The following is a 25,793-nucleotide window of genomic DNA, read 5'->3' on the forward strand; positions in this document are numbered from 1 at the left end:
GTACTGCTTTCGTCATTACAGAAACCTCACACCTTATAATCATGACACATTTTTGTTTGAGCTACATCAAAATAAAATGTTATAAAAAGGTAGATTAAATAAATTAAATTAGGTTCGGTGGGAAAAACAAGGAAACATAAAAATATACGTAGTTTAAAGCATAACAACTGTGTTCTCTTTGTTTCACGGGTAAAATAAGAACTGGATAACGAGATCAATTTGACAATCGTTCCCGTTGTTACGTTTTAATGAAGATCCTTGCACAATAATAACTTCGAAAATATATTTATTCCGTTGTTTTATCAGTTGGTAATTGGTTTCAAATTCAATAATTAAAACAAAAACTTTATCATTATTTAAATAATTAATGCTTAGGTGGTTTCTATTATGTCTAGTAATTTCTTACATCGACAGTTTGTCATTGAATGGTGAAATTTAGTTCATTAACATAAATGGTTCTTTAAGGACACCATTGCCTTTTGTAATGAAGTTTTTAGCGTTGTCCGCGTTTATCGTTGTCCAACTTCGTCATTCTCCCTTTTAAAGTCTTAATAGACTATCCACGCAAGGATTTGGTCCGGAAAACAGCTGCTTAACTAAGTAGGATTTCATTGCGTATTACTGTAAGGTAATAATTCCCCCCCCCACACTACACTGTTTGCCGTTTGCGTGCAACGAAAAAATTAAATGTGTCCGGTTTCGTTGTATGAACTTCCACGCATTCATTTTGTCCGGAAAACAGCTGTTTGCTGGTATAATCAAATGGGGCTTCATTACATACATAACTTTTACTAGACACCAGCTGATTATAATTTGCAAGAAGTCGTGATAAAACGAATTAGCCTCTCTTAGAAGCTATGAGTAGTGAAAGTGATTTAGTCGTTAGGAATATATAACGGATTTGTAAGTTGTTTGTTTTATTGTTAGGTTAGTTTAGAGTAGTATGGTGATAAATATCTTACGCCACTCGTTCAAAATGTGTTTACCGTACTTGTATGGTATTTCCGCACTCGACTTCATGTCATTGTAAAGCATTTTTGTACTAAGAAATGTTATAACGAAGTTGCTTTTCAAATATCAAAAGATTAACTGAAATAGTAGACTACGCTTTTGTGAAGCATTAGCTATAAACATATTTTAAATTAAGATTAAGGATTAACATGAAAATACCTTTTTGTTATAAGTGTACAATTTAATGGCACATTTTATAACTGAAGTTGGTGATTTCTATGGATTCACTAAACATTTAGGTTGGCTAGTTTAACACTTTTTACTATATCATCGGCTTTCTTCCCCTTAAAGAAGGAGATGCAGTTTGCACCCTTTGGTCCAAATCCGTATGGTTTGTGTGCCATGGTGTTCAAATAATACGTCCCTTGTGCACTGAAACAGGTCAAGAGCAAGAGAATCGGTCAGGGTAGGGGACACTTGCTAAATATCATACTGATATCATACCCTTATTATACTGATTGACCTTTTCTTGTTCATACTATTTAGGAATAAACTTGCTTACAATGATGATTACTAAATTTAATCATAAATCAATTTTTAAACTATTTTGTCAAGAGAAATTGGTTACAGTAGGGGACACGTGCCAAATAACTCCTTTTATTACTGATTGATGCTACAATTTCTTATTCATACTCTTTAGGAATCTAATGATGCTTACAAAACTTGATCAAAAATCCAAAGCCTTACGTACTGGTTGAAGACTGTTACAGCCCAAACCAAGAGTACCTACTTGTTATTGTTTGACTGACTTTTACTCAATATCTAGTCAATAATTATAACGTTAAACAAAGCGTAGTTATTCACCCAGGAACTGGTGGGAATGTGAGTGAAGTCTTTTCCTTGAAACTGCAGAGACAGGACGAGAACAAAAGATAACTGCTGCACTTCCTCGCTGTCCACAACTCAGGGTATAAAATGATATACCAGAATAACGGGACAGACCTTTTATGACTGCAAAACATTTTGCGACCTATAAAAGAGTATATATACAATAAATATGTGGAAGATTTGGCCAGATTAAAACAAAGGTAACTTAAACTCTTTTAAGTCACAAGTTAGTTGCGAAATTTACTTTTCATATGTTGTTTAAGGAGAAATAAATGTATTTTGGTTGGTTTTTGGGTACATTATGAGCTTATATCACATAGTCTGAAATGAAAATAGAGTACAGTGAGTAGCAGGGTAGGATTCCAGAGGAAAATCATAAAAGTAAGCAGAGCTTGATACGCATGTTAAATTAAAGATCTTACACAGTACCACAAACCCGAATTTAGACGGACAACTGAGTAAAAAATAAGAGCCATACAAAAACTCAAAATTGCTAATACAAGAAATCTTTCAATACCTGCCATTTCTTACTCGTTTATTCCATAATTTAACATTTAGGTTTGGTAGAAAAAATACAACCATAGAAAAAAAAGTCTGATATATTGCTTAGGTTCGATATTCCATATGAGTACTACGATAACTTAAAAGTTTAGTTAATATATGAGTGCGATATTCTATAAAAAGCATTTCTATAGAACCGTCATTTCATCAGGTAGACATAACTATGACCCATTTAAATATCCATGTTGGACTATTCAAACTTCTTACATGATAGTGCAAATATTTTACAAAATATGCCGCCAATAAGCGCAAAAGAGACGGTACCTGGTGGGGTCCTCTAGGCTCGATGGGAAAAAGGGAAAACTATTCTATATAACTTAGGCATGGTGCGCAAAAGATGTCCACCCACACCTTGGCACCCCCATCACCAGCTGTGACATAATGCATTCAGACCGTTTTGACAACAGAGCATCTTGACATAAGATATATTATGGTGTTCCCACAGTTTTACTGACACATTACCGACGAACAAAAAGCAAGCAACAACTGTGGAACTGTGTACTGTGGATTTTTATTGGCTGGAAAAGGGTCACATCACAAATTAGTTTTGAAGCTGTAATATGAATTGAATTATCGTCTAATACCATAGATAAAACATACTTCCTTAGTGTTGTTTAGTCTATGCTAATACTTACTAAAGAAACACCCAGGCTGGAACCCTCCATTGTTTATTACAAAATCAGCTGTTGCCTTGCGATCAAATGTACCACCGTAAAATGAGCCGGTGTGGAAGACAAATACCAGCTCGGCATCGTTCTTAGAGATCACGCTGTTTTTGTTTTTAATGCTGAATAACGTCGTTGAGTATGGATCTAGAGCTGCGGAAAACATGGTGTGTTAAAAAAATGCTTGAGTTAATTTACATTGTTACCAATGAGGTATAAAACAGGTGTACTGTCCTGTTGTGACCTTAATAAGTTTAATACTCAGAAATGTTTCAGAACAAAACAAAAAGAAGAAGGTCCGTTTTCATTAATGTGAATAAGTACGATATCATATTCCCATAGTTCCACGACATCTTCCGATGTCAGCTCCATTGTAGTATATTTTAAAATTTCTATACTCAACTGATGTGTTATCATTGATAAAAAGTGTTAATCATTGAAACAATGATTAAATGTTCAATGTTTGAATTTTTATACATACAGGTTATAATTGTTGTAATAAAAAAATTGTTTATTCGGTTATAAAATGCGTGTACTTATTAACTCTAGTTCTAAGACTTTAAAATGTACTAGGGTTGTGATTGACGTTAAATAGGAAATATAGATGGCCAGAAATGTTGATAATATACGAAGGGTAACTAAGGAAGGCCAATTGTTAAGAACAAATGTATGTTATCACCGAAAATTCTCCTTAGATTTTACACAATAATCAAATTAAGTTAATTGGCTATACTTTCCTTATCATAAGTTGAATGTCAATCATGGTGCTGTTGCTGATCAAACAAAAACAAACAACACTAATCTATTTAATTTTTCTTTTATATTATTATCTTACAATTAAATTTATCTTCCTAAAGAATACATAGTAATTCTCCTAGTTTAAGAAGGGCAAAGCAAATTGCGAAATCACGAAAAAAATATTTTAACCCACCCGTTATGGATTTCATCTTCTTGCCATCGTTTTTCGAAGATACATAGCGACCTATATAGCCTGAGAGCTGAGCAGAGAAGCAAAAACCAACAAGATGTATTTTGTCGATTTCTATTAGATTGTCGGCAATCGCAGAGTTGAAAAAGTTACCAAGGACTTCACTTAATGCCTGCAATATTAAACATATGTTATTATAGTTGCTTATTGCTTAACCATGAATTCAGTCTTAGGAAAAATTGCAGAATGGTTATATAAAACAACTAAGCAAGAAAGCAAGGACCAAGACAATACTTGGCTTCGGATAGTTTCAGGTTAAAGTGCTGCTATAAATCTGAATGAAAAATAAAAATTACAATTTATACAAATGGTTTACATTAAAATACTCCTACAAACGAATTCATTTAGTTAGTGCAGTAGGAATCAGATGTTAGTGGCGAGTGTCTGTGTTACAGCTGTATTTCTGTCTTAAAATTCAGTGACATGATAAATTTACTTTTTTTAGAAATTGTGTACTATTTTACTAAGAATTAAGTGGATGCACTGTTTTATGTCATAACTCAAACTCAACTAGAGTCGGCTGGATCCTACTTGGATCAACTATGACAGGGGGAATTACTGTTAAATCTGCCCCTGAATCAATTTTAAATGTTCGTGGTTTTTCCTCAAATACTAATTCTAGTTTCCAGGGCTTTTAATCACTTAAATAAATCGAAAAATATATTCAAAGTAACGTTCTATAACCTTGATACAATAACAATTTACTAATCCTTAAGTGTAAATGTTTGCCAATAACCCGACAACTAGTGCCAGAGAGAAAGAAATGAGCTATTAAAAAGGTTGAAAATTGTCAAAAATGAGCTACGATACGCTGTTGTCCTGTTAGAGCTCATAGAATTAACAAAATTAAGGCGTTATTAGCTGTCCACGATATTAAATTTTTAAAGGGAGTATATGTTTTAAAATATCACTTTTGGATTTTTCAGAAAATTTTAGATCACTTTCTACACAACGCCTTGATCGTTTTCATTTCATTTACATTTGAGACTCGTTTCTAAGGGGTTTGAATCAGCATACAAAACAATAACATGGAGGGAATTTCATTTTTTAGGGGGGGGGGCATTTGAATATACGACTTGTTATGTTACAGGAGGTTTAGGTCCAAGACCAAGGACTCTGCCAAATTTCAATTCTCTAGTACATCCAGAGGTAGTAGAATTTTTATCCCCCAGTAAGTGAGTTACTCAAGCGGCTCTGCAATTCTTTTCCCCCTAATTTCTCCCCTAAATATAGTCTTAAATATAAGTAATAATCCTAGCAAAAATATGCATGAGACCTTTTTATAGACAATCTTACGTATATAATATTTACACATGAAAAACTTTCTGCCAAATTTGTTTAAGCTATTAATGAAAAATCGAAAAAAGAAGGCCGCAAGAGCTTTCTTAGCCTCCCTATTTGGTCGTCGTTGAGTGGGCTACCTGTTTTAATCCTATAATCTAAAACAAGCGCATGTACGGACAAACCGTCAAACTGTTATTTTCGTCCGAGGATTTTAATTTTTTTTTTATCATGGGGCATTTGGCCACGAGAAATCAATTGGAGTTTTTCACAAGGCTGGGAAATATCCAGTTTCCGATTTACTGCTCTTTAAATTGATCATACTATCGTCAATGCCTTTTTGTAGCTGTAGTTAATAAAATAGCTGATACAGGTAATTTTAAAGCAATATATGTATTTGTAAAGTTGTATCAAAATGTTTTCTTTAAATAAATATATAAACGCGTCTTTATTAGCCAGCGTTTCTCTGATACATATAAGTTTTTCAGGACAACTTTTGTCATTAAACTACTGTACTTACAACTAAAAATTTATATCTTTTAAAAACTTTTTAAACTTTATCTTAAAGGTATTGTTGGATGCAACGGGCTTTAGGCTCTCGGGTAGTCCGATGTACAATGTGGGTCCGATCTTGATACAATCTTGGTACAATATGAGAAACTTATCTTTCCCAATTCTGAGGTGACCCTTAGAAAGTGAAGCCTCCCACCATGACGTTTCCTACGTTGTATGATGTCATCCCGGACAGAAAGCCTCTCGCAAAGATAGTCGGGCTCACAGAGAGTCAGTACACTGTGAGTCATGCAGCACGTCAAAACCTGCGCAAGGCTTCCCTGGGTAACATCCCGGCTGCTTCACGGAAAGGGGAAACATGATCACATTTTTTAAGGAAGAATACAAATCTGATTGCTGAGCTTTGAATTTGCTGTATTCTGCACTTGTCTTCCTACTATTGCCATATGCAGGGAAGCAGTAGTAGACTACTGACAATATCAGTGACTGCATGAGTTAAAGCTTTGCAGCCTCAGGTAGCATACCTCTGAACCTGTACAGACCTCTCAGTCTTCCTATTGCTCGTTGGGAGACATGCGTGATGTGATCTTTAAAATTCAAATTTCTGTCAGACGCCAAGAGTTTTGGCTTTGTCACAGACCGCCAAACTCCTGCCATGAAGATTGATGCTCCAGCCATTATCTCTTAGTGTTTGTACTAGGTTCACAGGGACAGTATGAAGTACAGTGCACTTGTCTGGATTTAGCCTAAGCCCATTAATGTTAGACCATTTGGAGATGTTATCCAGATCAGTGTTGATCTTGTCGATCTTGTCGACAAGATCGACAAAACATGAGTCGACTGATCGACTCCATAAGACAAGCTAACCAGGCTCATAAGACAAGTGGAATTATCCACACACAAGTAAGCAGTACAACGTTTTACACAGCTGGGAAAGTCAGCTGTGTAAAGCGTGTAAAGTACAGCCCCAAACAGGTACCTTGAGGAACGCCCCGTTTTTTGACGAGGGGATCAGATGTTTCACCACCCAATCTGGTAACCTGCAGTTGGTCGATAAGGTAAGAGCGAAGTACTAAAACCCATATATTTCATTTAGGCAATCAGCATACTATGGTTGGAATGGTAGAATTAAATGCCTTGGAGTAATCAAGTATGACAAGTGAGCAATGTTTCCCTTTGTCCTTGGCATCAATCATGTCACAAAATAAATTTGTCAAAGCTGTACATGTACTATGGTTTAAAAAAAAACCTGACTGTAGTTTAGGTAGCAACCTATTGTCATTCATAAATTGGGATATCTGGTCAATCAAAATTTTCTCTAATATTTTAGATATTGCTGGAAGTATTTGAAGTACTGGAAGAATTGGTCCGAGATATTCTACCATAGTTGGTTCAGCTGTTTTTAGCAATGGCCTGACAATACTTTGCTTCCATGCATTCGGGAATACTCCACTGATGAGTGACTCATTTACAAGATGTGTGATTGCTTCAATAGCAAACGGACTCACAGCTTTTAACATATTTATTGATATTTCATCACCGCCTACAGCTTTAGACTTTATTTGATTCATCACTAGTTCTACAGTTGCTTCGTTGACAGCACTAAATCTAAATTCGTTTCTTGTTTCATCTTGTTTTTAGTCATATAAAATGTAATAATTTTTTCATCAGCCTTGATACCAGACCCCTTTTTGTAAAATATTCATTAATATCATTAGCTTAAAAACCGTCAATAATGTATATACAATTGTTCTTATTCTTTATACATTTCCAGAAATCTTTGCTGTTTGCTGTCGACAGTTTGTTGGTAAAAAACCTTTTTTCACATGCCAGACCATTAAATTCAATATGTTTCTTATGTCCTTATACTTATGCCAACCAAGATTGCTTCTTGACTTCCAATATATATTCCTTAATTATTTTTTCCTCTCGTCAATTTCTTAATCATACCATTTCTCCACGGAGCTACTTCCTTGGTTACCCTTTTACACACTATAGGTGCGTGGTTATACTGTTCTTATTTCATTGGTCAACGCATTTTCAATATTATTTACTCCTTGTAAAATCGTTATCTTTTTCCAATCTATTTCAGAAAGTTCTCTTACCGCTTGGTCAACATTGAATTTTAAAAATCACTATATCTGATAAACTTTGGTATCTTTTTTTTCTTTTCTCAGGACCAATTCACAAAAATAAGCTTGTGGTCTATAAGTGACTTCCCTCTGTGATCTAATATAATCTAGGTGCATTTATAACGCCAGGGTTCTTGACTTCAACCGACCTGTCCACGATTATGTGCTCTAACAAGGTGGCTGCAGTTGCTGTCACCCTCGTAGGCTCATTAATTAACTGGATTGTATTTGATTCTTTCAAGAGTTGGCATAAATATTTAGAATCACTACTTGTTTTTGACATGAGATCAACGTTTGTGTCACCTAGACAGATCACAGAGTCGACTTCAACTGCTAAGTCAACAAATAGGGAGTAAATCAAAGAATCAAGGTTCCCTAGTGTATCATCCGTTTGGAGACCTGTATACTACATACAGACCCAGTCTCTGGCTTTTTAGCCTTATGACAACAGAAAGTGTTTCTATTCCAGGTGGAAGGTTGGCTGGAAAAATATGTTGGTCATACGTAATTCCTTCCTTGATGTATAAGGCAATGCCCCCTCTGGCTTCCTCCTCAAATAAGCCAGAAATGTGGTGGCGATCAGAGCGCAACAAACGGTATCCTGGTATTTTGAAGTTGTCTGAGGGAGTGTCAGGGTGAAGCCACGTCTTGGGTGTTGAGTAATCTTTGTATCATCTAAAATTTCCTCACATCAATAAATTACCATACATAATAACAATATCTTTAATTATTTAGCTAAATAACTTATCTAATAGGTTTGTTGTTTAATTCAATACGAACAATGCTCGGTCTCCTGGTACTTCCTATTAAAGTAATGTTCATGATTATGTCATTGTATAGAGAGGGTTATTCACTATTTATCTTACGATTTTGGTTGTTTTTAAACTTAAATTTTACCTCGTGTTGGAATTTGATAGCAATAACCTTAACGAAAGTCTATTCGTCAAATAACGGTTATTTATGGTGGAAGTACGATTTGTTTGATCTTACTCAATATTATTTTTTCCCTAATAATCCTATAAAACTTCAACAACGCTCGATGGGTAAGCTAGTATTATACGAAATAATATTTAATCCAAACAATGACAAATTTAAAAATTGTAAATATAAATAACTTTTTTTCTAGGACGCTGGGCACGAGCCCGGAATTGTTTTTCACATTACTTCAGGCTAGACCTAGGGGTTACGGCATTATCACTTCAGATTATCTTGTAAGATAAAATTCAAATATAAATAACCTATGTATATTAAAGTATATTTACCTCATAATTTAATCTTCGGCCCAACATTACTTCGAAGATTGTCTGCTTTATATAGTCATTCAACTCTTTCAAATCAAACGCAAAAACATTATATTTCTTTAAGAAATTTCTCAATACCAAAGCTGCAACATTAAATATAAAAACAATTTTAATATGTAATAAATCAATAAGAGGTGGAAGTGTTGTATTGTCTAGGTATGAAACTCAAAAACCCTTATAGACTATTTGATTGAGGAGATTTACTTAAACGAATAGAAAAATGTTTTAAACATTGCGTGTTATTGGTAGCTTTTTTTGTACCAATTTTAAACAAATACACCGTATCCCAAAAAGAATGGATCAGCTTAACATAGAGCGCGTTCTGGGAACATGGACTTAGCCACCGGTACCGCCCCGGAGCAAGAGTCTTGGTATCCCAGAACGGTTATTCACCGGTTTACGGTACACATCGGATTATAATTTACACATTCACCTATTATTTACTTTATAATATTTAAACCAAACAAACTTGTCCTCACAGAATAAATTATTTGAAAATTATTCACTTAATACGTAATTTAACCCCCTCATAGAATAAATTATTCACTCATTACGCAACATAACCTATAAAACTAATGAACATTATTAGGTGGACCCGCCATCTTGCCGTGGCTGCAAGCTGTTGTCAAAAAAACTGACCAATCAGAGGCCGCCGGTGTATAATGCACCGTACAATTTCTCCGGTGCATAAATCTTGCACCGGTGGAGGAAAAAGAGGAAATAGCTGTCTGCTAGGTTAACTCACCGGTCTCCCAGAACGACACATTTTTTTTTACAAAATGGAAGAATGCATTTAAATGGAGCAACCCTCTACTGACACCAAAGAGTGTCAACCGGGGCAACACCGGTGCACCGGTGCATGTTCCCAGAACGCGCTCATAGTCTTCGTGTTCTCAAGGGTCATAGAAAAGACAACTATGGCTAATTTTAATGCATTTTAAGGCATATTAATGTTTTTTTTTGTACCCTTCGGCAGTAATCAGCTGGTTTATTGTTGTTAGCACGTTTAATCTTTCAAAAAATTAAGTTGCTATTTTTCGTCCTAAGACGCCAGGGACGAGCCCGGGATCGTTTTAGCGAATTTCCCTATAGGGAAATAGCTATTACCGTAGGTGGCATGGTAAGATCTAAGCCCGGGAGCGATTTACTTTTTCATTTTGATGTCCCCAGAGGCCAAAAACACCATTAGTTCAAATTTTTATATATGTATATATATATATATATATAGATTTATATATATATATATATGTGTCCGTGAACGCGCGATAACTTGAGTATTTTTTGTCAGATGAAATTTGGTTTAAAGGTGTAAAGCGGGAAAAACTTAAATGAGTTCGCGAACCAGCATGATCGGACCATGGGAACAGGGCTTTACGGGGGGTTTTATGGGGTAAAAATTGGGTTTTCTCACTTTTGACCCTCAAAACACAAAGATTCCCAATTTCTCTTTATACCTTTTTAAAGAGCTTAAAAAACAAATGATTTAGAAAATAAAAGTACTTTTGTACGGTTATTGGTAACGGAGAAAATTTAAAAAATTTTAAATTAAAAATTCCCATGTTATTTTTATAGAGAATATTGTAAAATTTTGTAGTTTGGTTGTTTAAGGATGTATTTTGATCAAACTTGGCAAACTTATTTATTTTGTACTAAGCTATTAATATTTTACTAAAAAACACACTTTATTAGTTTCTTTGTAGCAGCAAACCTAGGCACTCGACCTATAATGTTATTTAAATATATTTAATTGAAAATCAATTCAGACAAATGGAAATTCGCTTAGTTGTCAGGTTTGCTGCGACGGGGGTTTACATTACTTCAGGCTAGATCTGGGGGTTGTGGCATTATCGCTTGGATATAATCCATTGGTGATATCCCGGGATTTCAACCCAGTTAAAGTTGCAATAAACTTGTCTACATAAGTTGCAATACGGAGTTGCAGTTGAAAGCACGGTGTATTGAATGGTCTATAGAGCCAAAATCTGTGGGGTAATTCATTTGGTCTGGGGGTTCGTGAAAGATCAAGTATGTCTCTTAACCGCTGATATAAAACATAGGTGTACTTAAAGCATAGATAAGGGAGGCCTTTAGAAAAAATCTAATAAAATGCGCCTTCAATGTGCAGTCACAGCTGGAACTCTGACTTGACATTCTTCGAGCAAATAATGGAGAAAGTTTAGAGGTTAGGCGGTGAAAACACGGTGGGGAAAAATTTCGAAGTGAAAGAAAAAATTGTATCCAGGCTAAAATTCACTTTTTATCTTTTATAATTATTTTTATACTAGTTTACTTTTAATCCATTCTTTTTGGGACACCCGGTATTTAAATGACAGCACAGTTTCCCACGGTGAAATTATAGAAAGTTGAAATGAGTCTTTGATTAAACAAACAATGACACTATGGACACATGCCATGTTTTGTTTTAAAATTCCATCAAAAATACAAAAAGTTCAGTATTGTACCGATTTTGAGACTCAAAATAACGATAACCAATATTACCTAATGGAAACCATGAATAACTTTGTAAAAGGACTTCATCGTATTGTATCTTTCAGTAACTTAAGGATCGAGTTGAAATGTTGTAAAACACCGTAACAATCAGTGGAGTATTCTTAGACCAATGATATACAGTACCTGTAATTGAGTTCTTGACAAAGTCGTCGTTAGGAGAGCCGTTGACAGTGTGGATGATAAAGATAGACTCTTGTTCTACTTTGTAGCCATTTTCTTCTTTCAACAGCTCCTTGGCCTCGGCTAACGGGCTACTGAGGTACTTTAGTTGTAGTTCTTTAGACGTAAATATTTTGAAGGCATCTTTCACTGTGCCGCGGTATTTGGGAATGACATCATCACTCTGAACAGCATTGGTTCCATCTGGCACCCACTGTTTGCTAGAATATATTTGAATGTTATAATTCTCTATTCTTGAAAATTACAACTATACTGTATCATTGCTTAAATTTGTGATCTGCACAAAATATTGCATTTAATAGTATATTCCAATTATAATACTGAAAGTGGCTGGTGCATACTTAAATTTGTGAGTAGAAGCCATGAATTTTGAGAGCGGTAATACACTCAATATTTTGTCAATCTCCATAGTTTAATGACTAAAATATCACAGAGCTAACTTTTTTTTAGTTTCACCTAAATTTTATCTTCGTTATGTTTGCTTTAAGCGAATTTATATTTCCTTGTTATTCTTATGAAAAAAAACTCTTGGGTTTTGCTATTTTTAAGATTGTTTATGGATTGATTAAATTTGAAAAAAATGTCTTATTCTATGCTATAATCATTTGGACAACAAAACACGATAATTTACCTTCCTGTAGAATTAAACCTAACCAGTGGTTCAACCTGGTTGGTTATTTTAAAGGTGAATAAATATGTCATGTGTAAAAAAAGATTTGTGTAAAAATTCAACCAGATAAATTTAAATTAGTTTAGCCAGGTTTGCTGTGGTGGGGGTATTGTTTTCATAACAAATTATAATATTATAAAATACTCTCTATAGCATATAATTCAATATATAAATAAATATCAATACTTACTCGAGAAGGTGTAATTGAATTTTCGCTTCGATATTTTCTTTTGATACACTCTTTGGTGTCAGTAGAGGGTTGCTCCATTTAAATGCATTCTTCCATTTTGTATAACTTGTCCTCCAATCATAAGCTTCCACATTCAAACCTTGCAAATTGACTGAAAAATGTCAAACATTTGTATATTTAAAACAATTGAATACTAAATAAAAAAAACTGAGCTGATATAAATTGTTTAGTCAATGAATGAATCAAAAACATTAGGAATTAGCCATATTAACTGTTTATCCACAATTCATAGACACACACACGCACACATTTACGCATACAATGAAACGCCCATGCCTATATAATTACAACATGTAAATATTTTCATTAATTAGTAAACATATAAAATAAAAGTACTTACTAAAAATCAACAATAAAAGAATCTGTTTCATTTTCAAACATGTATATCCATCCTAAAACCTTTGGAACGTTGTTTCCATGAAGTGGAAAGCCAAACGAGTGATGTGTACCACGTCAGTACTAACACAAGGTTGCTGTTTTAGACGGCTTAATGACAGCAATAACTCAGATGTGAAACATCATAATCATACTGTACTACCTCCACCACTATAGTTCGGCCGCTTAGAAAACGACCTGCGCGCTAATGCTAAACCAATGCTGGAGGAGGTCGTTTTCTAAGCGGCCGACCTATAGTAGTTAGGTGGCTACTGAGCAAAATAAAATACTGGCGTTACATATTTTTTAATACTTAAATACTTTTTAATGAAATGGTGACCATACAAAGTAGGTATTTTAAGCCAAGTATGAATGGAGATGAGTGTAGGATGAGTGGCGCAATCTTGTAGTCTTGTTAGTGACTAAGGCCGACATATTCCTTAGACACAGCTGTTAATTAATAGCTCATACAACTAATGGCAACTAAGGGACCTATAATTTATAGTGGAATCCGAACCACATTTTTGCCTTGGTATTAACGAATTGGTCTAATTATCAGGATAGCACTGCGGATAGTCGTAGTATTCACTAGTGTGGACGTTAATCCACACCAGGGTGTATCGTATACACAGTGCATGCATATAAATATCCACAATTCGTGACCTCCTAGTAGCTGGATTACAGGACGTCGCCACCGTATATGAGTTTTATGGCAAGAAGGCTTGAGTAGAATTTATTATTTATTTATTTATTATTGAGTAGAATTTATTAATACGTATCAGCTGAGATGACTTAGGCAGACGACTGAGACGACTATTCAGCGATGACAGAGAACTGTGTCGAGTTTAAAGGTGAAATGACCTGGATATTGCCTATCAATTATGTGAGTTTATAACTAGGTTATATGTTTTCATGGGTTAAATCATGCCGTCATTTTCATTTTAATTCTGCTAATTCCATAACCTATGATAGGTTCACATCTATAAAGAAATATCTTCGAAACAGCAAAACTGCGGACTAAACGAATTTCCATTCACAATGGCAGGATTTCTACAAAATCATTCCCTTACAATTGTCAGATACATATCCTTTTTAATTAATGTTAATAAGTACTTGGATTTGCTACTACAGGGAAGATAATAGCATAATATAACCAAATAAGGGAATATGTTTCATCTATAGTACAGATCTATTTATTTAATTTATATGCTGATAGATACTAGGCAATAAAAGTTTTTAGCAAAATAGGATACATCGATAAGCCAAGTTTACCTCATTCCCCATACATATTCCAACCATGCTGGTTAAACATAGGTTTGCGCATTTGTGCAAAATTTCATACAACTGGATCTTTTTTTACTCGAGAACACTTTAGTGTCACCAACTTTATTGTAAATTCCATACATTCACCTCTTTTCAGTTTCATAAATTTAAGTGTGATAAACGTTTATTAGATCTTTTACCTGTTACTTAAACTCATGGTTCAGAGTATAGTTTTATTACATAATTCTTTTAGCAATTACATTTTTTTCGACATCAACCAATTAATTCTGCCAAAGTAACCAAATAGTTTTATGGATATTAAATAAGTGAACATTTACTTACATGATTTAGCCTTTTTCATTACAAAGTTATCTTAGTATTTATTAATTAGAAATGTAAGGTAATATGGCAAAGAACGATAAACTACTGATAAAGTTAATGTTTAACCTCATGGATTGTGAAAAATTATGTATTTTACACAATGATATTGTGTACCATTTACTTATAAGAGAGCAATATGGAATACAACCCTAGTATGCAGTGGTATTAGGTGTAGCAATTCCAGTGGTAAACAGATTGCATATTGCAGCATATCACTATGCAATCATGTGGTAATGACGAGCCTACACTATATAACCATGTAACCGTATACGGATCACATAACTAGAATGGTTGTGGGCCTAGAAATCTATAGAATTATACATCTCTTGAATATAGGCATAACAATTAATAGTGAATTAATAACGTCATCCTGTTTCTATAGTGTTGGTTACAAAAGCTTCTACTTAAAAATCATATTCTTATCATATTCACCAATATTTTAGAAATTTGAGGCCTTTCGCCTCACTCTTTAGTTACTACCCTATTCTTTAGTTTTGTGATGTGTCTGATGATATCAACTTTATATCAACTATAGCTGGCAAAAGGCCTCATGAAATTGAAAATTCTAAAAATATAAGTGAAGTTTTTATTTCAAATTTATATCATTTTCATGTTTTTCAACTTCCATGTTAATTTTGAAATGCAAATTCCAAAATTTTACTGATGAAACTGTCATATACTTTATAAAACGGGTTTCCCTTTTTAGGATACTTAAATATTGACGATTTTGAAAAATACTTAATTTATTTCTAACCCCTAGACAATATATTGCAAGATACACAATCATTAACTATTACATTACTGTTTTTGAAATAAAGTTACATTAAAGTTGCACCACGCCCTTACAACTGTTGGTGTAAAATTGGATTATAGATCAAAATGAACTAAACCAATTGCGGCTCAGTCTATCGCATTGTTATGCCAATTGAAAAAAAAATAATAATTCTGGAAACAGATGTCAAGTGTATATTAAATTAAAAATAAATACTACCGTTAGCTTGTCAACGACCCTTATAGTGAATTAGGGGTGGGAGTAACTATCATATTTTGCAAGGGATCTCACAAAAGTTGCTATAACTTGTAAACCGCAATTAATTCAGAAATGGGGGTTTCGTACCATTTCATACCATGTATGTACCATGTACATACATATATTCCAATTTAAACGTATGGTGTATTTATGCCTTTGGGGACATCAAAATTTTAAAAAGTAAATCGGGTTCAGTTTGAGGTTTTATCATGAGAGGTAATAGCTAGTGGGAAATCGCTATAAGGTTTTTTCAAACGTTACACTATTTCATGTCTTATTGATTCGACTATCCATGAATATTTGAATTTGTATCTTGAATAAATTATTACATTATTTTTGAACCAACATTATTGATAAATAATTAGTAAACCTGAATTAATTCAATTATTTACACTACTAAAAATTATGAGTAAAAGTATATTTTAAATTTTCAAGAAGTGTATCGATTCTACAATCTTTTTAACGCTGCCTACATTGAAATGAAAAAAAGCAAAGTGAGAGAGTAGTTGGAACTAGTAAAGTGTACCGACACATGTACAGTAGGCCATTGCCACGCAGGTGTTTTATGACGATTGACAACAATTACTCACAGGTTAAGTGTAATTTTGTGAAACTTTTACCGATGGTCAGATGAATATTGAGTACAAAAATTACCTAGGGATGTTTTATTTATTTTTTTGTACTAGCAATTTGTCCATTTGGAAATAAGCTATTGCCGTTGGTATAATGGTAATACCTAGAACCGGGACCGACTTACTTTTTCGTTTCAACGTACCAGGTGGCTTAAAGAACCATTTATTCAAGTTCATACGCTATAACTCGAGTAAAAAGATCCATTAAAATTCTGTACAAAAATGTAAACCAACGTTTTTTAGAACGATTTCGCGAACCAGAATGGTTGGTATATGTATATAAGATTTTTAAGAGGCAAAATTCGCTTATGAGTATATTTTTATCAGATTTATCAAGAGTGTTTATTGCCTAGTTCCAATCAGCATTTCAATGTAATAAATTGATCGTATTACCTTTTCTGTACGAGCAAAACCAAACACTTATTAAAATGGAAAACAATCTGACAATTTTAATTGAATAATGTTGTGAAAAACCAACCAGGTAAATGGAAGTGAATAGGCTTAAGACATCCTTAGATATTTGGACCTTGTTTATATTAATTTTGGATTTATCACCTAAGTACTTTAGTCGGGCTGGGACAGCCACCCAGATAGACAGACGGGCACCACCTCGTGTGTATAAGTATAGATTAGCTGTCTGTTATAAAAATAACATATATAAAAAACAGCAAAATTCTTTATTTTGTTTCAAAATCTATTAACACCACACCCTTTGGCATAATTCAACCAAATCATATACCCTAGTCATCAACTCACATCATTGACAGCCGTTATTCAAGTAATCTCAGCCTTTAACTTGATACAGTCGTCTGTCATCGGTAAATAGTCATCTCTGCCTATATCATCTCAGCTGATACGTAAATTCTACTCAAGCCTCCTATCCACTCAACTCATATTTGCAAAACTAGTATTTTATTTTGCTGGGTAACCATTTTTGCTAGAGGTGGAGGCAATGTAATTATAATGTTTCACATCTGAGTTATTGCTGTCATTAAGCCGTCAAAAACAGCAACCTTGTGTTAGTACTGACGTGGTACACATCACTCGTTTGGCTTTCCACTTCATGGAAACAACGTTCCAAATGTTTTAGGATGGATGTACATGTTGGAAAATGAAACAGATTCTTCTATTATTGATTTTTAGTAAGTATTTTATTTTATGTGTTTACTAATTGATGAAAATATTTATATGTTGTAAATATCATTGTTTCATTGTATGCGTGAATGTGTGCGTGTGTGTGTTTGTTTTGAATTATGGATAAACAGTTTGTATGGCTAATTCCCAATGACTAAGCAGTTTGTATAAGCTGGGTTTTTGTTTTTGTTGATTTCGTATTCAATTATTTAAAGTAACAAATGTTTGACATTTTTTCAGTCAATTTGCAAGGTTTGAATGTGGAAGCTCTTGAATGGAGGAAAACTTTTAATTGGAGGACAGGTTATACAAAATGGAAGAATGCCTATAAATTAAACAACCTTCTACCGACACCCAAGAGTTTGCCAAAAGGAGATATCAAAGCGAATATTAGATTACACCTTGTCGAGTAAGTATTGACATACATTTATATTATTATAGGTTTTAGACAGAATTGTATAATATTATTATTTGTAATGAAAACAATACCCCACTACAGCAAGCCTGGCTAAGCGAATTTAAATTTGTCTGATTGAATTTTTACTCAAAAAAGGCGTACAGGTTGAGGCTCGCACCATTGTTATGCATTGTCAGGCGGCACTCCGCTTCCGCGTACCGTACGGTTTCCGAACTGGCCGTTTTGGTGGTTTCTGGAGTTATTCCTGTCAAACTCTTGGCAGCGGGGAGACAAAGGCAATCTACCAGAGACAAGGCAACATCAAGGATGACTCCGAAAAAACGGAAGAGCGCACTTTTCAGATGTGGCAAGAAAGCTGGGAAAGGGAGACTCGAGGACGTTGGACTGCCAGACTCATCAGACAGGTCCAACCGTGGGTGGAACGGCAGCACGGTGAGGTTGACTACTATCTCATGCAGTTCTTGTCAGGTCAGGGCTATTTTCAGTCGTACCTGCACTTGATGGCCAAAACGAATTCACCTGACTGGATTTACTGCCCATGCATTCCTGACGACGAGGAACACATTTTTTCCGCCGGAATATCCTCCGCCGGGAGGCCACTCAACATCTTGGGGTGCTGTCGATTGAATCGATTTGTGAGACCTTGCTGGAGAGTGAGGACAACTGGGACTGTTGGTCGCACTTTGTCCGGAATGTCATTTAAGTTAAAAATAACTATCTAGATCGGATCACAGTCTAGATTCTGTAAGAAATGAACAGCTAGACATGGAGTAAGCCCTTCGGGCGTAGGCAAATTCGGACTAGTTCTGATGAAGTACGACAAGTGTTCCCTAGGCAAGTGGCCGAAGAGTAGAGGAGGTTTTTAGTGGGTAGCCTCTGGGCCTTAAGCCCGTTGGAGTCCCACACAACAGGCTAGCCACCTATTTGCATAAATTTTCCCACTCTTCATAAAAAAAATTAAAAAATACCACCGCTACAGCAAATGATCGTTATAATAATTACAACTACAGTTTTATACATGATAATTTTATTAACTACTAACACATTATCTAACAACGAGTAGGCTACATGAATTTCAATTTGTCTGATTGTATTTTTACTCAAATATTTTTCTTAATCAAGACATTGTTATTCACCTTTTAAGTAACATTAGATTTAACAAGCACTCAGGTTTGCTGCTACAGTGCAGGTACATTGTGGTTTTTGTTGTCCATATGTTAATAGTATTGGGTTAAATAAATAATTTTGCCAAATTTAATGTATCCACAAACAATCCACGAACAAGAACACCACAAGAGATTCCTTTTACTCTATAAAAATGACATGGGAATAGAAATTATATAAAAGCAAACATAACCTAGATGACATTTCATATAAAACTAAAAAGTTCACCTCTGTGTTATGATAAGTCAGTTATGGGGATAGACAACATATTGAGTGTATTACTGCTCTCGAAATGTAAAGCCGCACTCAACTAAAGCTTCGGCTTCCACTCACAAGTGAACTCACCAGAAAATTCCACTTTATTAGTAGGGATATATAAGTTCCCTTTATTAGTTATAAGTGCAATAGTTTGTCCAGCTCACAAATTTAAACGATGGTTAAGTTGTAATGTACATACAAGAATGTAGAACATTAAAAACTCAAATCTCTTCCAGCAAACAGTGGGTTCCAGCTGGAACCAATGCTGTTCAGAGTGATGATGTCATTCCCAAATACCGCGGCACAGTGAAAGATGCCTTCAAAATATTTATGTCTAAAGAACTACAACTTAAGTACCACAGTAGTCCCTTAGTCGAGGCGAAGGAGCTGTTAAAAGAAGAAAATGGCTACAAAGCAGAACAAGAGTCTATCTTTATCATCCACACTGTTGATGGTTCTCCTAACGACGACATGGTCAAAAACACAATTACAGGTATAGTTTCAGTCAAAAACACTTCAATGATTATTACGGATTTTACAACTTAAATCAACTCGACCCTTAGCTAAATAACACTGAACGAATAAGGAACTTATTTTAGGCAGGTTTTAATAAGATTTTAGAGTTTTATTTTTGGTGTATCCACAGACAATCCATGAACAGAACCATCACATAACTTTAAAATTTTACCACATAATAAAGATGTTTACTATTTCTTATGCAAATCTATGTGCAGACAAAGATATTCTATGTTCATCACGGTTCTAGTGTGGGTATTTACTCAGGGGAGGTATAGAAGAGGCTACGATGATAGCTGTGCGCTTCTTATTAGCTGAGGGAACGCCATTACCGTAACAAAACGATCAGTAGTCATCGGCCTCGGTGGTCTAATGGTTAGCGTGCCGGGCTGATGTGCTGAAGTTCCCGGGTTCTAATCCCGCTCGTGGCATTAACTTTTTGTCCAAGATTTTTTTATTATCATCAAGTTTGGTTGGTTTGGTTCGGTTATGACAGTTTAATTTTATTATTAAGTCATTATAAAATTTTAGTAGAGCAATTTCTAGTTTTATTTAATAAACAGAATTATTTTTTCTATTATTAAACTTTTGTTATATTATTTCATTATCAGCAAGTTTGGTTAGTTCGGTTAGGTTATGATAGTTTAATTTTATAATAAAAAAATAATAAAATTGAATTTGAGGCATTTATAATTTTATTTTATGAACAGAACTATTTTTGCGATTAGTAAACCTTCTTTGCCAAAGTACTCTCTACTACAGCGCTGTTCACGGAGGAATTTTGAAACTAATGCCTCATTCGTACCTCCCCTAAGTCAGACCCTTCTAGTGTGGGTTGCACCAAGCTCAACACGCCTCTAGAGCGGGCCTTTCCCAGAAAAAAGTCCTGGGCACTTATCCCTGAGTACTTTTCCTTCTCGGTATTCAATTAGCACCTTCCCTCGTACTTTTGTGTTTTGCGTCAATTATGTGCTCATACCTTTGCCTTCAGAAACACTTCATTATAGCAAACTGTATGGAAAGAAATTTTTGAACTTTAATGTTTTTAGGGCAAAAAATGGGGAAAATATTGTAATATTCTTCTCAATAAACCTCCTAAATCAAATGGACTGTTATTATAAGGTTTTATTTAAGTTTTTTTACCAGTACATTAAAACAGCTGCATAGCTTCTTTACTGTTTTAAGTAACAAGTTAGGTTTAATTGTAATTATAAACATAAAGTTGATCCATTACATATATTAAATTTGTTCCTATTGTTGCAGCTTTGGCATTGAGAAATTTCTTAAAGAAATATAATGTTTTTACATTTGATATAAAAGAATTGCAGCGCTATATGCAAGAGACTATCCGCGAAGTAATGATTGGGCGAGGATCAAAGTATGAGGTAAATGTATATGTTTCAGACTTAATTTATTGTATTTGTAATTTTTATATTTTTAATCATTCAGATTAAATATTATTTTATATTTTGGTTTACAGCACCGGTTTGACCTGAAAATAACTGAAACCAAGTAGTTTCTTGGTCCTTGCATAGTTGCTTTTTTACAAGGTGAATAACAAGTCAAGACCCTTCTCATATAATATTGTTTTAAGTAAATATATAGAGATCCCTTTCGTACTCGTGCAAACCTAGAAGGAAGTTTTATTTGACGATTTTGAAAATGGGGGATTTTAGGGGCAACTCAAAATCTTTAAATGTAAACACCCTTCAAGTGAGACCTCATTTTGAAGTGTTTACAAAATCTTGAGGAATGCTGAAAACCAGAGTTTGATACCTCTTCTCTATCTAAAATAGTAACCATTTCTGTTTTTGTCCCATCTAAAACGACAGTGTTAGATATCCGTTTTAGATGGGACAGAAACAGAAATGTTTTTTTTAATCAATGTGTTTAACATAAACGAGTAAATTAATACATACGTTTATATGTGTATTAATGTTAATATCGAACTGAAAATAATCAGCAGTGTCACTAATAGGATTTTAAAAGTGTCGTGCGGGACCAGCCGGTAATGGCCCTGCAGGTCAGTTTGGGTTGTCTCAAGTTAAGCGTGGTTACTCTACGATCAAACGTAACGATTTGTCTGCAACGACAAAATGTTCATGCAAGACGGAACGTGTAAACTGGAAGACGTTACGTTTCGTCTGAGTTGGAGTGGGGTTTAAAGGTTGGTGGAAGAGTGGCCAGGACTATGAAAAATGATAGCTTTTCATTTTTATGCTTTTAGGGCTATGATGTAATTTTTACTATTGTGTTTTACTATGTATTGTAATTGTGCTAACCACAACAGACGGTTTTTATAACCATTGTTGATTTTGCTTTCATCTAGTATTGTAAATGTGTTTGGTGAATAATAAAGACTGAATTCTTGGTTTAAACGACTGTAATAACATACTTTTAACGTTGCAGGATTTAAGCGAAGTCATTGGTAACTTTTTCAACTCTGCGATTGCCGAAAATCTAATAGAAATCAACAAAATACACCTTTTTGGTTTTAGCTTCTCTGCTCAGCTCTCAGGCTATATAGGTCGCTATGTATCTTCGAAAAACGATGGCAAGAAGATAAAATCTATAACGGGTGGGTATGAAAAATATATTAGTGATAATTAAATTAAATTTTAGCAAATTGCTTCACTCTTCTTAAGCTTAAAGAATTTTTATGTATCCTTTGGGAAGTTACATTGTAAGAAAATAATACTTATAAAAAAAGAATCTTAAATAGATATATTAGTGTTGTTTGTTTTATTTTGATCAGGAACAGCACTATGATGGACATTCAATCAATGATAAGGAAGGTAAAGTCTGTATGTAACATACCCAATGTGATACGTCATCTTTGTAGGAAAGGTGATTTGCGATTAATGAATGCATCAATGGAGATCTAAATATAGTTATGTGATGGGTTGGAATTACAGATAGACTGGCAGGAACAAAGACATTTTAAATATCACGATGACAAATTGACTTAACAACAATCTTTCATAAAATAATAACATCACTGAGTATACTAAAATGTATTAAGGATACTTCAGAACAGTATATACATTTTAGACCTTTTTGGTATCGAGTAAATTATCATATGCATGTTTTCTATTCCTCAGCTCTAGAACCATTCTCAACGACGTTATTCAGTATGAAAAACAAAGTGATCTCTAAAGACGATGCTGAAATGGTCTTTGTCTTCCACACCAACTCAATTTACGCTGGTTCATTTGATCACAAGGCAACAGCTGATTTCGTCATAAACAACGGATGGTTCCAGCCTGGGTGTTTCTTTAGTAAGTATTAGACGATAATTATTTTAATTCATATTACAGCTTCAATACTAATCTGTGATATTAATCCTTTTTCCGGCCAATCTAAATGCACATTATTTAGCTTGCTAACGATAATGGGTTACTAAAACTGTGAAAACACCTATTTCTTATGTCAAGATGTTCCGTTGTCAAAAGGTTTTGAATGCATTACGTCACAGCTGGCGGTGGAGGTGTGGGCGGACCTATTTTTGCCACCATGCGGTGTTTACACTGTCGTGGGGCCACGACTAAAATCAGGCGTGTAGGTGAGAAATTTTCTCACTTTCTTGAGAAGCGTGGCCACGCCTCGTGTAATCAGTGGAGACGTGAGAGCACCAGACGTGGCAACCCAATACGCCTGTTCCCCACGCCCTTTGGAACTAACCAAACCGTGTTTGGTTGCTACGCCAGTTGCAGGTGTGGCTAGACCAGGCTAGACGTGGTGAAGAGTTATCGTCTTCCGTCTCGTCGTTGTGTGTACTAAGGGTTTAACTAATTGTTCTTTAAAGTTAGTGGTTGTTGTCGTCTTAGTTTACGGTAACATGGTGAAAACAAAGAAATCTATAACATTGACACAAGTCAAATCAATTGAAGCGGTGAAAACAAAGCAATCTTTAAAATTAATGGAAGGTCAAACAATTCGAAGGCTTGATCTGTATCAAAGTGAACCTTATTTATTTAATACAAATATTGAAAGCTCGCTTGGTTTCTATATTTTAATAACACTTAAATGCCGTGCTATTTCTTCAGCTAAAATAGCAATCACTGCAGCACAACCTTCAATAATTAATCTGTTGGCACAATCCATAACCCACCCGTAAATAAAAATGAACACGCCTTTAATGAATACGCTTCTACCAGAAAACTGTTTACACTACACGGCTGCTTGTGGCCGTGGGACGGTACCGTAGCGCCACGGCATTTGCGTACGGCTGTCCATTTGGCGTGGCCACCACGCCTGTTAACGGACGTGGCCCCACGACAGTGTAAACACCGCTTGTCATATAGAAAGGTTTCCCTTTTCCCGCAATAAGCCCATAGGGCCCCAAAACTGGCCAAATGTTCCGCATATTTCTTATATACTCTTTTATAGGTCGCAACATGTATTGCAGTCATCAAAGGTCTGTCACGTTATTCTGGTATGTCATTTTATACCCTGAGTTGTGGACAGCGAGGAAGTGCAGCAGTTATCTTTTGTTCTCGTCCTGTCTCTGCAGTTTCAAGGAAAAGACTTCACTCACATTTCCACCAGCTCCTGGGTGAATAAACTCTTTGTATAACTATTTACTAGATATTTAGTAAATTACAGTCGAACAATAACAAGTAGGTACTCTTGGTTTGGGCTGTAACAGCATTCAACCAGTACGTAGCTTAAACGAGATTCTTCTTCAAGACTGCTGTAACTTGACAGTTAATCACACACAATAAGTGGTTGTTATTTGAATCGGTAATATTTGTTTTGAAATTGTTTAAGGTCACAGAAGTATATAAAATAATTAAAAAATTGATTTTTGATAACATTTAGTACATATTATTATAAGGAAGTGTATTCCTAAATACTACGAAGAAGAAAAAGTCAATCAGTATAATTAGGGTATGATATCAGTATGATATAGAGCATGTGTCTTCTACTGTTACCGATTATTCTTGACCTGTTTCAGTGCACAAGGGACGTATTATTTGAACACCATGAAACACAAACCATACGGATTTGGACCAAAAGGTGCAAACTGCATCTCCTTCTTCAAGAGGAAGAAAGCCAATGATATAGTAAAAAGTGTTAAACTAGGGAACCTCAATGATTAGTGAATCCATAGAAATCACCAACTTCAGTTATAAAATATAATGTGCCATTAAATCGTCCATTTGTAACAAAATAGTCTTTTTAGATGTTGATCCTGAATTCTATTTTAAAATATGTTTGTAGCTAGTGCTTCACAAAAGCGTAGTACTACAATTTCTTATAATGGTTTACATCGTACTACAAAGAAACAGGTACATTTCCATCCGTATTGATGGACTGGAAAGTTGCCCTTTACCATTCCTAAACATGGAAACGTAGGTAATAGTATATTGTATAACAAGAGTAGAAAGTGAGTCATTACATATTTGAGACCATGTTTGAAGTGCGAGATTTGTCGAACACTTTAAATGGTCAAGAATATGTATAGACCCACTTTCACTCGTGTTTTGAACGTTACTTTTCGCTACACTTATAATAATTATTTTCTTCGTTACAAAACTCATAGAATTGTATAGGTTTTGCCTTCAATTTAAAGTTAATAATTACTTTAGTCGTTGAAAGGGACGTTGCAAAAATCTAACGTGACCGGGCTGAAGAAAAGTCTAGATCAATATTTAAGTTACACTTTACATGCTTAAAAACTACAACTTCTTTATGCCGTTTTAAAGTACACAAATGTTATCCAAATTTG

At 34.6% G+C, this 25,793-nt stretch overlaps 2 protein-coding genes across 2 annotated transcripts; one reads left to right on the forward strand and one right to left on the reverse strand.

Annotated features, from left to right (window-relative positions):
- Window positions 1-1,191: 1,191 nt before the first annotated feature.
- LOC128995241 (phospholipase A1 1-like) lies at window positions 1,192-13,347 on the reverse strand. The gene is made up of 8 exons (XM_054420190.1): window positions 13,232-13,347; window positions 12,832-12,982; window positions 11,915-12,171; window positions 9,242-9,363; window positions 3,997-4,165; window positions 3,036-3,218; window positions 1,816-1,981; window positions 1,192-1,383 (listed from the first exon to the last, which is right to left on the reverse strand). Exons 1-8 carry the CDS (start codon window positions 13,260-13,262, stop codon window positions 1,239-1,241), a joined length of 1,224 nt encoding a protein of 407 aa, XP_054276165.1. The 5' UTR covers window positions 13,263-13,347; the 3' UTR covers window positions 1,192-1,238.
- Window positions 13,348-17,624: 4,277 nt separating this feature from the next.
- LOC128995921 (uncharacterized) lies at window positions 17,625-25,208 on the forward strand. Its single transcript, XM_054420972.1, has 8 exons — window positions 17,625-17,714; window positions 17,947-18,115; window positions 19,783-20,039; window positions 21,326-21,447; window positions 22,472-22,640; window positions 23,164-23,340; window positions 24,452-24,617; window positions 25,020-25,208. Exons 1-8 carry the CDS (start codon window positions 17,684-17,686, stop codon window positions 25,162-25,164), a joined length of 1,236 nt encoding a protein of 411 aa, XP_054276947.1. The 5' UTR covers window positions 17,625-17,683; the 3' UTR covers window positions 25,165-25,208.
- Window positions 25,209-25,793: the final 585 nt, after the last annotated feature.

Source organism: Macrosteles quadrilineatus, unplaced genomic scaffold (assembly GCF_028750875.1).
Source record: "Macrosteles quadrilineatus isolate MER2022 unplaced genomic scaffold, UCM_ALF_1.0 Scaffold_5__1_contigs__length_97177068, whole genome shotgun sequence".
Taxonomy (NCBI): domain Eukaryota; kingdom Metazoa; phylum Arthropoda; class Insecta; order Hemiptera; family Cicadellidae; genus Macrosteles; species Macrosteles quadrilineatus.

What these genes read in the sequence shown, in the direction of transcription:
- LOC128995241 (XM_054420190.1), bottom strand. Translation starts at nt 13,262, where the DNA reads ATGAAACAGATTCTTTTATTGTTGATTTTTA. An exon ending in TCTTTTATTGTTGATTTTTA is followed by an intron (nt 12,983 to 13,231) that starts GTAAGTACTTTT and finishes GACATTTTTCAG; the next exon opens with TCAATTTGCAAGGTTTGAAT. An exon ending in GCCGAAGATTAAATTATGAG is followed by an intron (nt 4,166 to 9,241) that starts GTAAATATACTT and finishes TTAATATTGCAG; the next exon opens with GCATTAAGTGAAGTCCTTGG.
- LOC128995921 (XM_054420972.1), top strand. Translation starts at nt 17,684, where the DNA reads ATGAAACAGATTCTTCTATTATTGATTTTTA. An exon ending in GGCGAGGATCAAAGTATGAG is followed by an intron (nt 21,448 to 22,471) that starts GTAAATGTATAT and finishes TTAACGTTGCAG; the next exon opens with GATTTAAGCGAAGTCATTGG. An exon ending in CCAGCCTGGGTGTTTCTTTA is followed by an intron (nt 23,341 to 24,451) that starts GTAAGTATTAGA and finishes ACTCTTTTATAG; the next exon opens with GTCGCAACATGTATTGCAGT.